This window comes from Podarcis filfolensis (assembly GCF_964270895.1).
Source record: "Podarcis filfolensis genome assembly, chromosome: 12".
NCBI classification, from domain to species: Eukaryota; Metazoa; Chordata; class Lepidosauria; order Squamata; family Lacertidae; genus Podarcis; species Podarcis filfolensis.
In genome coordinates, this window is record NC_139614.1 from 4,524,043 (window position 1) to 4,538,523 (window position 14,481).

At 42.9% G+C, this 14,481-nt stretch overlaps 1 protein-coding gene and 1 long non-coding RNA gene across 4 annotated transcripts in view; one reads left to right on the forward strand and one right to left on the reverse strand.

Annotated features, from left to right (window-relative positions):
- The window catches only part of LOC310745675, a 62,584-nt gene that overhangs the window by 43,573 nt on the left and 4,530 nt on the right, over nt 1–14,481 (forward strand). The window lies entirely within an intron of this gene.
- SUGCT (succinyl-CoA:glutarate-CoA transferase) overlaps nt 1–14,481 on the reverse strand; it is a 296,012-nt gene that overhangs the window by 34,898 nt on the left and 246,633 nt on the right. For all 3 annotated transcript variants that reach the window (XM_083578146.1, XM_083578141.1, XM_083578142.1), the window contains exon 13: nt 6,737–6,800. In XM_083578146.1, coding sequence (XP_083434272.1) covers nt 6,737–6,800 — 64 coding nt within the window. The remainder of the gene's footprint in view (nt 1–6,736; nt 6,801–14,481) is intronic.

A 14,481-nucleotide genomic window follows, 5' to 3' on the forward strand; every position in this document is an offset into this window, starting at 1 on the left:
TCCTATCTCCTTTTCACACCTGCCATGGTTTAGCATTGCATCTGAACTGGTACCATTTCCAGGGAATTCTGGTACTGATTGCACGTTTCTGTAAAAGAAAAAGATCTTGCTGTGGTCCAAGTTAAAAGATTACAAGTTCAAAAAGGTTTGCTCATCTTTTACTCTTTTGTTCTAATTCTCAGCTCAAAGAGTCCCCGAAGCAGCTATAAGCAGCTATTAAAAATTTATTTGCAAAAAGACAGAAGCCACGCTTAAAATTGCCACCCACAAAAATTAGAAAACAGCAAGTTAAAAACAAAACCTTTCAGCAATTTAGCCTTTGTCTTCCTTTCTCCCCTCTCCTCTCTTTTTGGGATCTATGATCACTAATCACTGTCAGTCACCTTATTACATATTTATTAAAGTTTCTCTCCCCACCCCCCCTCACTCCCAGCTTTGAGACTTCTGCCAAATGAGTTGACATGCATCATTTCTGTGGAGTTCCTGAAAAGGCACTGAATTCCTTAAAATTGAAATCAGCCCTGTGAATGTAAAAGACATAAGCAGTCAGCACTGATGACTAAAAAAGACGAATGAAGTAATGGCAATACTGGTGAGGCTGTTTGTCTCCAATGTGCCATAAATAGTGAAGCGAAATTAAAATTTCTCAAGCAACATCAGCTATGCACAAAAAAAGGAATGTGTGATGAGAAGCAGACAGGATCAGAAGTTCAGGCAGAGGTGCTCCCTGCAAATGGAAAGGAATATATCCCCCCCTCCGAACCCGCAAATTCTGTTGTTGTTGTTCCTATTGTGTGAGATCTCCTAGCTGCAGGAAACAATGTCATGTAGTGCAGACTTCCTTAATTTCCTGCAAAATCCCTCAATGGAAGGCAACATTTTTCAAGCAACATTTGTCTCTGTCCATATATCTAGTCGTCCTCCATATATCTAGTTCTCCCCCCCTTCACTCTGCCCCCCACCGCATTTGCTAACAGCCTGATAAAAGAGGCCTATAGCTAACATTATGTTTTATTGTGTATATCCATTACATTCTATCCAATAAATGCCTGACCACCATTTCCCAGTCTATTTTCTCTTTCTGGAGTTTAATGTGACTGCTAAGAACAACATGAGCCACTGCTGGCCATCACTGAAATGCAATGTTAATGGATCTTCATGGCTAGATGTCTCATGAAATCCTACAAAGTGTATCAATATTATCACCATCCCTCTCTCTCTCTCTCTCTCTCTCTCTCTCTCTCTCTCTCCTCTGTGTGTGTGTGCGTGTAGACCAAGAGTGGCCAACATGGCGCCCTGCAGACGTTGGATTTCAAACTCCGAGCAGGAGCAACAGCCTGGCCAGTGGGAGGGATGGCAGGAGTTGTAGTCCAACAGCATCTGGAGAGCAGTGTGTGGGCTACTCCTGGCGGTGATGGTCAGATGCTGTAGATACAAAGATGTAGACAGGTGGGGCAAAATGACTGACAGGTATAAATGCAAATTAATGCAATTAATGTGTGTTGGGGGCTGCTGAACAGTCTTGCCTGGATGTTAGTGTGTCTTGTATTCTGACTAACACCAACAAAACAGAAGGAAGGTAGAAATTATTTCTCTTGCTCCCCCTGAAGAGGTTCAGTTGGACGAAGAGATAATCATAGAAGTTATGTAAGAAATACCAAGAGAAAAGGGATGCTACAATTTGAATATCTGAGTTTTACGAGGTCCACTGCTGTGGCTGCTTGGCTGCTCTCATCCTTCATCTCCTAGATCTCTCTGGCGCAGTTCAGCCAGTTGTGGTTGTTATCAACCTCCTTGTGTCCCCGCATTCTGACAGAAACAGGCAAATAACGAGCCTAGACAGGAAAAATCCTGCTAAATGTGAGCCTTCCTTCAGCACCATCCTTATCTCAAAATGGCAGCTGGACATGAGATGATGAGCCAGTGAGGCTCTTTTGCTGCCCAGGACATAAACACCTCCTGCCCTGACACTCTGGAATATCTCTGCGAAAAACTACTCTTCCTGTTCAGTCCCATCACTGGGATTACGAAACACGTGCTGAGTAAAAATACTCCCTATTCCTGATCTAGAGGGAACACTGCCTTTATGCTATGCTAATGGCAACAGAACAACATAATTCCATAGAGAAAAGGTAGTTCCTTTTCCAGCTGTCTGGAAAATTTGTTACAACCCATTTTCTGGCTCCCCCAAAAGCACCATCTGAAATGAAGCAAGTTTGGAGAGCAAATCAGCTTCCTATGCATAGGATTATGGAGTTTATATCCAGATTTAGCATTGTAGGTTGGCAAAGGAAGCACATGCAAAGTATCAGTCACTCTGGATTTGGCGGCTGCCAATAAGTTTGTAGACATGGGCTTCATCATATGGCACAGGAATGTGTAAATGGAAAATTCTCTTAAAGGGTTGCTGATAACACTAAGTGAACTATTTCTGTACTTTATGCCATCAGGACATGGCTATACTAGTGCATTATATTCAGGCATATTCACCCCGAGTTACAAAAGACTGGTGCTTCTCCAGTACAGCTGTCTAAAAGAACCATTTAGCGATCGGCTTCAATGCAAGGAGCCATTTACAGAGGCTCCTCTAAATGGGAAATTATCAGAGGATAAGATGATTTATTTTAATTTCAATGCACTGTCATGGGTTTTGAGTTTTAATCAAGTTTAAGTTAGCTAAGCTTTGGGTAGTACTGTCGTTTACCTATGTGAAAACTCACATTTCTGCCTGTTCTTCCTACCTCTGTTGACAGCCATTAGAACATTCCTTTTCATCCCTTCCCTCTCCTTGCAGTTTAACCTTGTCCCTTGAGGAGTATTTTCTTTCCAAAAGATAGATTGTGGGCTGTACACAACATGAAAAGTTTATGTACTTTTCCTGTTGCCATCTCCAAGGTATTCCTTCCCAATATTTTCTTCTAAAATAATTGAATTTCATGTTCTAGTTTGCTTCTTCATATGTCAAAATGGCAACTTTAAAAATTGTTGATAGAAATGTTCAAATCCCCTTATTTGTTGCCATAAGTGGCTTACAGCACAATCTGGCACATTTCTACCTGGTAGCAACTCCCACAGAGCTCAAAAGGGCTTACTCCCAAGTAAGCGCACAAAGGATCGCAGCATCAAGCTTACAGTCAATAGCTACATGAAGAAGAAGAGTTTGGATTTGATATCCTGCCTTTCACTCCCTTTAAGGAGTCTCAAAGCAGCAAACATTCTCCTTTCCCTTCCTCCCCCACAACAAACACTCTGTGAGGTGAGTGGGGCTGAGAGACTTCAGGGAAGTGTGACTGGCCCAAGGTCACCCAGCAGCTGCATGTGGAGGAGCGGGGAAGCGAACCCAGTTCACCAGATTACGAGTCCACTGCTCCTAACCACTACACCACACTGGTTCTCATGGAAAATGTTGTTCATTGAACCAGACAGATACAATGGCTTTGACCCTGCAAAGGGGGCAGCAGGCAACCAAATCCAGGGACAGCACCAGAACAGCACAAACCCCCTTAGAATCATAGAATCATAGAGTTGGAAGAGACCACAAGGGCCATTGAGTCCAACCCCCTGCCAAGCAGGAAACACCATCAGAGCACTCCTGACATATGGTTGTCAAGCCTCTGCTTAAAGACCTCCAAAGAAGGAGACTCCACCACACTCCTTGGCAGCAAATTCCACTGTCAAACAGCTCTTACTGTCAGGAAGTTCTTCCTAATGTTTAGGTGGAATCGTCTTTCTTGTAGTTTGGATCCATTGCTCCGTGTCCGCTTCTCTGGAGCAGCAGAAAACAACCTTTCTCCCTCCTCTATGTGACATCCTTTTATGTATTTGAACATGGCTATCATATCACCCCTTAACCTCCTCTTCTCCAGGCTAAACATGCCCAGCTCCCTTAGCCGTTCCTCATAAGGCATCGTTTCCAGGCCTTTGACCATTTTGGTTGCCCTCCTCTGGACATGTTCCTAGCCACTCCCTGCTGACCCGGTTTTTGGAGGGAACTTGCTCTTAATAAACAGGTATGGTCATCATGAAGTAGGTGCTCCCTCTGAAACCCTGGTCCCCAACAGGAGAAGACTTTATTAGTTAAACTCAGCAGCTTGAGTAATGTCTGGAAACACACAGGAAGCCAAAATATTATAGCAACAAAAAGCAATTATGGTCACTAGCCTGATTGCTGCATTCTGAAATTATTTAAGTTTTTAGTTAATCTTCAAAGGCAGCCCCATGTATCCTACACTGCAGTAATCTAACCTGGATGTTAGCCAATTCAAATTATATTTTTGATTAATTACATTTCCACTGGAGCACAAGCACAGTGTGCTGCCTCCCTCGGTGGATTAAAAGGCAAACATTTGATTTTTAATCTCTTTTGGCAGAACCCCATTTTGATGCTGGCCTTCTCCCTCTCTCTTTCCTTCCTGTATGCCCTCAATATGCTTCACCCGGTTGAGCACATCTTGATTATGAGACTAAAACTATTTGAAGAAAGGAAACATTATTTATCTCAGAGATCTTTTCTCATTCCAGCTCCACACAGCATGCTTACTTTTAACTTGAGAAGTGACAGTACCAAAATAACAAGAAAAAGTCCCACCTTATTTTTGAGACCTCCCCCCTTTCTTCATATCACTAGGAAAAATACCATCCTTCTGTTGTTCAGCCATATTTTTCCATTTCTTTCAAACACATAAGTTCACAATTTATGTACGGCTCAAGGTAAACCTAAAGCAAACACAGATGTGCACATATACACTGCTTTTTTTCCAGATTAGCCCAACTGACTCCAGGGTAAGCAATTAACTTCAAAGGGACTACTGTGGAATAAGTGGTTTGAGGATTGCCATTCATAGATGGTTTAACAGAAACATTCATAAAAACAAAGCACAAACATTTCATCAAACTTACGCTAAGATTTTTTTCAAGATAGGGGTCCCCATACTTTGTTCAAGGGAGCCTTTTCATAAAGCAAAAGTCAAACCTCCTTGCCTTGCCTTTCCCTGGGAATCAGAGAGACTTGGTCACAGGATGACAGGAAAGACAGCCTAGACACAAAGTGCCACATCTGTTGGGCTGCCCTTAATGGTTTTCTGGAGGTTTCAGGTACAGTGACCTATTTCCTGGGGAAGATAGATTACTGGAAGAGTTCTAGAAAATGCACTGTCTTTGAGGCACAATGCCAATTATTTTGCCCAATAAAGGCCCAGTTTATGTCAGGCAACATGGTCCATGTATGCATCAAGTCAGGACAACTATTGCGCAAAGAAGAAACAGAGCTGGAGACTGTAACCACAAAAATGGAACAACCTTTCATAACTCTAGCATCATTCAGAAACATCTGGACCCTGGTCCTTAGGAAATGATCTAGGCTGGAACACACACCACCCTAGGCAACAGCTTATGCATGCTTGCCTTCTTGAGAATCTAACAGGGAAAGTAACCGGTCTTAATTGATATTGCAGAACATATGCAATTCACTGGTGGTCTTATGACAATCTAATGCCCATTCAGCTAACAGAAATACTCAGACATACAAGACCCAACCAAGAAATCGGAAGGTGTTTAGAAGCGGATGGAGTGGAGGCATTTACCTGACCTCCCAACAGGTGAGCCTTTGCTGTTTAGCAGGAGAGTGAGCAATGAGACAGCAGGGAGGTTGGCACGGTTCAAACACACCAGCAGGAGACCAGATTGGCTTTACTGGTGCATTCACACTCGGCTGATCTCACAACCACCTCATCCCTCCCATGGTACAGGAGCAACTCACATTTGGGATGTGAAATAGGGTTCCTTTTAGTGTCATAATTTAATTCAGTTTTTGGTATCATGTGCATGAAGCACTGAGAGTTAAAAAGAGCAATCAAGCTTTGAAAACTGTAGCTCCTTTACAGCAGCCCAGATTAGGGCTGGACAATATCTGGTTTTCAACACTGCGATATATCGCCAGCTAAACATCGTGATATACCTATATATCACAATGTCTGAAATAAGGATGGAGCTTTGTAGAGGCATTGGCTGGCTTCAAGGTTTTTCACATATCGTGATTTTGGCATAGCATGAGCACACACACATACATCGTGATTCACAATATATTGCCAGGTCAAAAATTATGAAACCAGTATCATCATATGGACTTCTAACCGGTTTGGGACATAGCTATCAACTTACAGATTTGAAAATAAGGACCAGCAGCCTCGAAAATAAGGGATCAGCAGCCAAAATAAGGGATTTTAGTCAACCAGCAGCCAAACAAAGCCTCAAGTGGTGGTTCCCACAGCGCAGCAACCTGGCAAAGGGGCTGCAGCAAGGAAAACCACCGTCACCTCTCCGCTGGGAAGCGCTGAGCAAAGGCGAGTCCCCAGGCAATGCGGCCGATTTGATCGGCACAAGGCATGCAAGCTCCACCCCCCAGTCAATCTTAGACTCCTTATTGGGTGAGCAACGCAGCCAAGCAACACAGTTGAACCCTGGCCGGCAGGGAGGGAGGGAGAGGAGCTGCTTCCTTTGAAACCCGGGAAATTTAAGGGACATCATCAATAAGGGACAGCAGCAGGACATGGCGCTGGGATAAGGGACTGTCCCGCCAAATAAGGGACGCTTGACAGCTATGGTTTGGGATGATATCTCAATATATTGCCCAGCCTTAGCTCAGATATAATCCTGCTTCAGGTCAATAGTCTCTGGAGCTGGCTTCCATCAAAATAATGGAATAATAAAAATAAAAAAATGAAGGAAATATGCCTACCTGGAACAGCTATCTTCCCTACTGTTGGATGATCCATCTCCATGACAAGTCCATTGTGCAGAACCTAAAAAAAGAAGCAGCAAATATATAACAATAAGCATCGCCCAGTGATACAGAAAGCTGCAACTAAAAGTAAGGTTCATGATTAAGCCCCGTTAAGGAAGGACAATACATATTTGCTTTATGCATGGAGTACTGGAAGTCCCTGTGTCGTCCAGTATTTCACAGTTGTTGCTGATGGCTTCAATTATTATAACCCACATACTTGAATACAAATGTCATATCTGATAAATAATAGTCAAGAACCTCTGTATGTAGAATCTGTGCTACATGAACAGGCTCCCTCTAGGTAGGCTATATGATTAATTATATTTAACAAATACAAATCTCATGCAGTAGTTTTACTTGTCAAAGAGAAATACTGGAGTTGTGGGGCTTGTCATTTCAGTTTTGTATTGCTGTAATATTTTAAATTACTCTTTATTGCAAAAGAAGAATGAAAAATCTGGCACCATCAATATCCCTGTTACTGCCACTGAAATTTCATCCTTTATTTTATGACAGAGAACAATTAAACCCAATATTTGGAATGGGAGGGACTTATGCTGCCAGCATACTATATCTTGATTTCAGTAAGGCTTTTGACATATAAACTTAGAAAATTAGAGCCTTTGTATGTCTTCCCATTCAGTTACACTGGCAAGCAAGCAAATGCCTATAACTTTTCCTTTCTTTTATTTAACTTTTTTGACAGAACTGGATAGAATTCGAAGGTATAGAAGCCATTTCTGAGTGGATGATGCCTCACAAATTTCAAACAATTAAGTGTGGGGTGTTATGTATTTATTTTCTCCTTCAAGTCTTCCTTTACATTTTGATTATTTAAAAAATTGTAACTGCTATAACTCCCCCCCCCCTTTATTCTTTGAACAGAATTGAATTAAATTTTCAGTCATAGTTGCCCTTTCCAAGGGGATAAATTCTGCCAAATAAGGTGCAGGGGCATTTGTGTAAGGGTGTGTGTGTGTGTGTGTGCACGCACACACATTTAAAATCTGGGGAGAAGGAAAAGGCTTTGCTTTGCTTTTGTTGGGAAATCTTAGAGGTGCCTCTTGGTTAAGTAGCCCGCACAATTCCAAACAAACAAGTACAGGAGTTAACAAATGATGCTGAACAAAGTCTGAGGTTATGAATTTGTTTTCTGATCAAATAACAGCAATCCTTCCCAAAAATCAATGTTTCTAAAAGTAAAGGGGGAAAAGAGCCCTGGTAAAGATATACCCTGGTTGGAATCAAGAGAGCTTGCAGGAGGTGGGGTGATCAATTTCTTCAGACATGCCGTCCTTGTCTTGGACTTAGCGCTTCAGGAAGACTACTTTGGGCTCTTTTGGAGAACACCTACTTTGCTTCAGACACGCCTTAAATCTCTCTAAATTAACCTGCTGCAGTTCAGGTTTCATCCGGGGGCGGGGGGGAGAGGCTAGCCTTCAAAAATATCTTTGGAGAAGGTGCAAGGAGCTGCATCTGGGAAGACAAATCAGCAGCTTTCTGTGCTCATGCACAATTATTTTCCATTTGGACACTTTGGATCTCAGCCACAGAGTAAGTAATTCAGTGGACTGATGTACAGTATGTGTGCTAGTTATACATAAAGGTAAAGGCACCCCTGACCATTAGGTCCAGTCGTGGCCGACTCTGGGGTTGCGGCACTCATCTCGCTTTATTGGCTGAGGGAGCCGGCGTACAGCTTCTGGGTCATGTGGCCAGCATGACTAAGCTGCTTCTGGCAAACCAGAGCAGCGCACAGAAACGCCGTTTACCTTCCCGCTGGAGCAGTACCTATTTATCTACTTGCACTTTGACATGCTTTTGAACTGCTAGGTTGGCAGGAGCAGGGACCGAGCAACGGGAGCTCACCCCAACGTGGGGATTCGAACTGCCGACCTTCTGATCGGCAAGTCCTAGGCTCTATGGTTTAACCCACAGTGCCACCCACATCCCTCTAGTTATACATGCCAAGAGACAAATCTTTTCTCTTAATAAAGAAAGGGTTGTATGTGTCAGACCTGTCTTGGAATATTGCTGTAGTTATTGTGAGGTGTGTGTGTTTTTTTTTTTAAAAAAGGAACAACAAACTCTCCATGTATACTATACTTCTTTTATACTATACTTCTTTTCTACAATTGTATGTATACTATACTTCTTTTCTACAATTCAGTCTTGCAAAGATCCAAGAGAAGCTCTTGGAACCATGCTGCAAATCTCCCCACTTCTTGACTCAGATATGCTACATGAATTTAACATGCATAAATTTTAGTGGCTTGTTAGAAAAATAAACTTTCATCATTAACCGACAGTTTATTATCTTCCCCAAGACAAAACTGAGATGTCCACCAGTCCAACTTCTGAATGCAAAGGAAACTACTGAGTTTGCGTTTTTTGTTTATTTGCATGGTCACTAGATTTCTTAAAGACAACACTAGCCTGAAACTCTAATTGTTGGCATTAAGACCCTTATTACTGTTTCTTTGCAGAAAGAAAAAATCCCCCCATAACTATATTTCCTACCATATAAGAACAATCTAATTGTTTATTCTGCTTAAAAAAATAATAATTTGTTTGATCTACATACAGATATATTTCTATTGATATACTCGTAGATACTATCCCTTTTCTCATTTTTTAATTGTATAAATTCAGGTTGCTCGCCTGCAAAACTAAAGAAAGATGCCTCGTAACTCTATTGTACAGGGAATTGCAGGAATTAACAATGCATCATCTACATACAATGAACATGAAATAAAATTATCTAACTGAAATTTCATTCCCCAATTAAGATTTCAAACAATTTAAAAATAAATTGAACCTCACTGGATGCCTGATTTCCTTGCAATACTATCGGATAATGAGTCTGCCAACTAGCACTAATACACCCAGGAACCTCATCAAAACGCTGGAGAGGATGCGCTTCCACAGGCACATACCTCCACATATGGTGGGAATGCCCCCCAAATCCAACTATTCTGCATAACAACCATACAAGAAATATGCAAAATAACCAAGCAAGCATTAGAAGTCACCCCAGAACTGGCCCTACTAAACATCTTCCAAGAGAATAATGCCCAGTCACATCACAAAGAACTCATAACCCACCTACTCTCAGCAACCAGAACATCATAAGCAGACACTGGAGAGACCTGTCAGGAGTAAGCACGGACAAATGGTACCAAATAGTATGGGAAACAGCCTTATTAGAAAAATTAACCAATAAACTGAAACTGACACGGGGACAAATGGAAGAAGACACATTCACCCTGATATAATAATAATAATAATAATAATAATAATAATAATAATAATATTTTATTTATACCCCGCCCTCCCCAGCCAAGGCTGGGCTCAGAGCGGCTTACAAGCAATAATAAAAAGAAGATGAATAATTACAACTTAAAAACAAAAATAAAATACAACATTAAAATAACGGAACATTAAAATATTAAAATGTAGCCTCATCGCAGGAGGAGAAGAAAAAGAAAAAAGAAAGAGAGGGAGGGAATCAAATTGGCTCCAAGCCAAAGGCCAGGCGGAACAACTCTGTCTTGCAGGCCCTGTGGAAAGAGATCAGATCCTGCAGGGCCCTGGTCTCATGAGGCAGGGCGTTCCACCAGGCCGGAGCCAGTGTTGAAAAGGCCCTGGCTCTGGTTGAAGCCAATCTAACTTCCTTAGGGCCCGGGACCTCGAGGGTGTTGCTATTTATGGACCTTGAGGCTCTCCGTGGGGCAGACCGGGAGAGGCGGTCCCGTAGGTACGAGGGTCCTAGGCCGTGAAGGGCTTGAAAGGTCAAAAGCAGCACCTTAAATCTGACCCTGTACTCCACCGGGAGCCAGTGCAGCTGGAAAAGCACTGGGTGAATATGCTCCCATGGCAGAGACCCCGTGAGGAGCCTCGCTGCAGCATTCTGCACCCGCTGGAGTTTCTGGGACAGCTTCAAGGGCAGCCCCGCATAGAGCGAATTACAGTAGTCAAGCCTGGAGATGACCGTCGCATGGGTCACTGTGGCCAGGTCGGGGCGGGAAAGGTAAGGAACCAACTGCTTGATGCGGCGAAGGTGGAAAAATGTCGCCTTGGCTGTTGCTGTAACTTGCGCCTCCATTTTATGGCTCCATTTTATCACATACATAGCCCAACAAGACAATGACAAGAATCCACCAACACCATACGAATCAATATGGCTAACCCACCCCACTCACACTTGAAAACAAAGTTCACCACAGCCAATCACAAACAACCACACCCTAGACCAACCCCAACCTCTCTCACCACCAAAGGAACACAAGGGAATAGTAAAAAGAACCCACACAAGCGACGCTGACACAAAACCCCACACATACATTAAGTAAAATAGAAACATTGCCACCCGACCCCACCCCCATCCACCATGGCCCCCTCCACCTCTTTCCCCCTTTTCTTCCTAATGTAATACTAATGTCTGAGCAAATGAAACTGATCTGTAGAAAATGTAACTTGAAAAAAGAGACATCGCACATACTTTTGTAAACCAAGAAATCTTTAATAAAAAATACGTTAAAAGAAATAATGAGCCTGCCAAACCAGAACAATAAGTGAAGTATAAGTATTTTTAAAAATAACGTAAGATTGGGCTTCATCTGTTACTCCCTCTGCCATCTATACTTTGCTAAGATTCCACCCATCCCCCTATTTTCTAAGTCATGCACTATTTCCCCTTGATTGCTTCTAGATGAAATTGGCAAGACATTTTCAATTCATCATCATTACTGTTCAATCTACCAATCTGTATAATGTGTCCCTCTTTGTCTAAATGGGTTGGGTTTTTTTTATTTAAGTCTAGTTTTTTTCTAGCAGTTTCTTCAATAGTGGTAAATATTAAACCACTATTTTCTGGTAGTTTGCCCCCTAATGCCTTGGCAAAATTTGGAAATAAGGATTTGTGAGAACAGGATGCTAGACTAGATGGAGCTTTGGTCTGATCTAGCAGAGATTCTTCTCACTATGACATAGACACAAGGTGCTGCACAGCCTGAGTTTCCAAAGACAATTCTGTTGCCATCTCAGCTCTGAGGCCTATATATCGCCAAGATCAGGGGTGGACAAACTAAGGCCCGGGGGCCGGATGCGGCCCAATCGCCTTCTCAATCCGGCCCACAGACAGTCCGGGAATCAGTGTTTTTACACAAGTAGAATGTGTGCTTTTATTTAAAATGCATCTCTGGGTTATTTGTGGGGCAAATGAATTTGTTCATTTCCCCTACTAAAATATAGTCTGCCCCCCCACATGGTCTGAGGGATGGTGGACTGGCCCCCTGCTGAAAAAGGTTGCTGACCCCTGGCCAAAATGAACCCTGACTGATGGGGAAACAAACTGCCTCCCTGCTTCCCTCTTTTTCTAATACACAGGGTGCAAGTAGGCTTCCATCTTGTGGATAACTTTCCATATACAGTAAGTAAAGGTAAAGAGACCCCTGACCATTAGGTCCAGTTGTGGCCAGCTCTGGGGTTGCGGTGCTCATCTCGCTTTATTGGCCGAGGGAGCCGGCGTACAGCTTCCGGGTCATGTGGCCAGCATGACTAAGCCACTTCTGGCGAACCAGAGCAGCACACAGAAATGCCGTTTGCCTTCCCGCTGGAGCGGGACCTATTTATCTACTTGCACTTTGACGTGCTTTCAAACTGCTAGGTTGGCAGGAGCAGGGACTGAGCAACGGGAGCTCACCCCATTGCGGGGATTCAAACCACCGACCTTCTGATCGGCAAGTCCTAGGCTCTGTGGTTTAACCCACAGCGCCACCCGCGTCCCTATCTACTCCCAAATGACAGCATATTTTGTGTCATTCTTGTGCCTGGACTCCTCCAACTAATCAAGAGATCAGCAATTAAAGCAAACAATACTTCACTGCATACCACTAATATTTACTCCATGCAATATTTATTTTCATGTGCCTTATCTTTTAAGTGATGCACAAAAGGCAATGCAATATATTTCACCATGCATGTGCTATCAGGTGTTTCATCATTTCCTTTTGGAACAATACATTACTTTGAGCAAAAAAAATGACTGGGGAATAACAATGTCACAGGCTAATTTTACTGCTTCTTTTGACGAAGTTAATGACTTTTGGTGGGATTCATCTAACAGTTCCATCAGCAGAAGTTCTGTGAAAGGTCTTCCACTTACACAATGGGGCTTTCCTTCCTGCACCCCTGAAATTGGATCAGTGGGATGTTGAGAGAACCCCCAGAACAGCACTAGTGGGGATGAGGGGGGTCATTCCATCTGGCAAACTGAAAATCTTGCAGCGATGGAACGTTTAACATAGCACGACATGGAATTCCTCCCTGTATGTTTAAAAGCTTGCTGCATTTTCTCTTAACAATATGGAAGTCCCATAGGCCTATAAACTTTCAGAGTGGAACAATGCATGCTTAATTTAACCTTTGCTGCTCCCTCTGTTCTCTCACTTTTTAATAAACAAAATATTAGAACAAAACCCAATCAAGGTGCTTACACTCACATTTGTCATGCATTTTATGGCAATAAATGAGCATTGCTTTGAGCAAAGTCAGTGTCTTTAGATGTATCTGCTTCATTTGGAATGGTTCATTTCACAGACCGAGTGTAGATTGTATTTCACAAACCTGTGCTTATACTTTGTGATTTGTGGAACATAATATTATGATAAAGTTCTTTTTAAAAGAATCATTTAACATGCTTGTCTCCACAGAATTCAGAAATAAAAACCTGAACAACCGAGGATTCCTAATGTAATGTTGCATTCCAGAAACAAAACTAGGTAATTTGCAACTTCAATATCGAGGGGGAAATTTGGGTGGAGAGAATTTCAAGAGCAGGAGCAATGCCGGAAGCTGCCTTGTGCCCGGTCAGGCCATTGGTGCATTTAGTCGAGGGCTGTCTACTCCAGACTTCGCCCGCTTGGTGCCATCCCGAAGTTGGGTCCCCAACTCCCATCCATCCTGGCCAGCATGGCCCAAGGCCAGGGATGGTGGGAGTCATATGTTAAAACTTTTGGAGGGCACTAGATACTTTGGCCACCTCATGAGAAGAGAAGACTCCCTGATGTTGGGAAAGATGGAGGGCACAAGGAGAAGGGGACGACAGAGGACGAGATGGTTGGATAGTATTCTCGAAGCTACCAACATGAGTTTGACCAAGCTGCAGGAGACAATGGAAGACAGAGGTGCCTGGCATGCTGTGGTCCATGGGGTCATGAAGAGTCGGACACGACTAAACGACTAAACAACAACAACAGATTGGGGAAGGCTGCCATACTGTGACTGGCAGCCACCCTCCATGGTCTTGGGCAGGGGTCTTTCTTCTAACTGGAGATGCTAGAGTCTGGCACTGGCTGCATGTAGAGCATATGTTCTCTGACACAGAGATATGGCCCTTACAAAGAAGCACATTGATTAACACTTTTCTACCAATGCTGAATGGTGAGCAGATGAATGTATGATACAAAAAGAACCCCTCTTTGCTGCGGCAAGGAGACAAAAAGTGGGAGAGATCTTTCTCTTCCCTGCTAGATACCTGCTGGTGTTTAATAATGCACCCATGGACAAGGTATGTCAATGCATCTTGCCAACATGCACCCTTGTCATTGTTCTGTACACATTCCCATGCCTATATACACAAGAATAATTGTAATCATATGTGTCTCTGAGCTCATGCCCCTTGCTAATACAGAGCA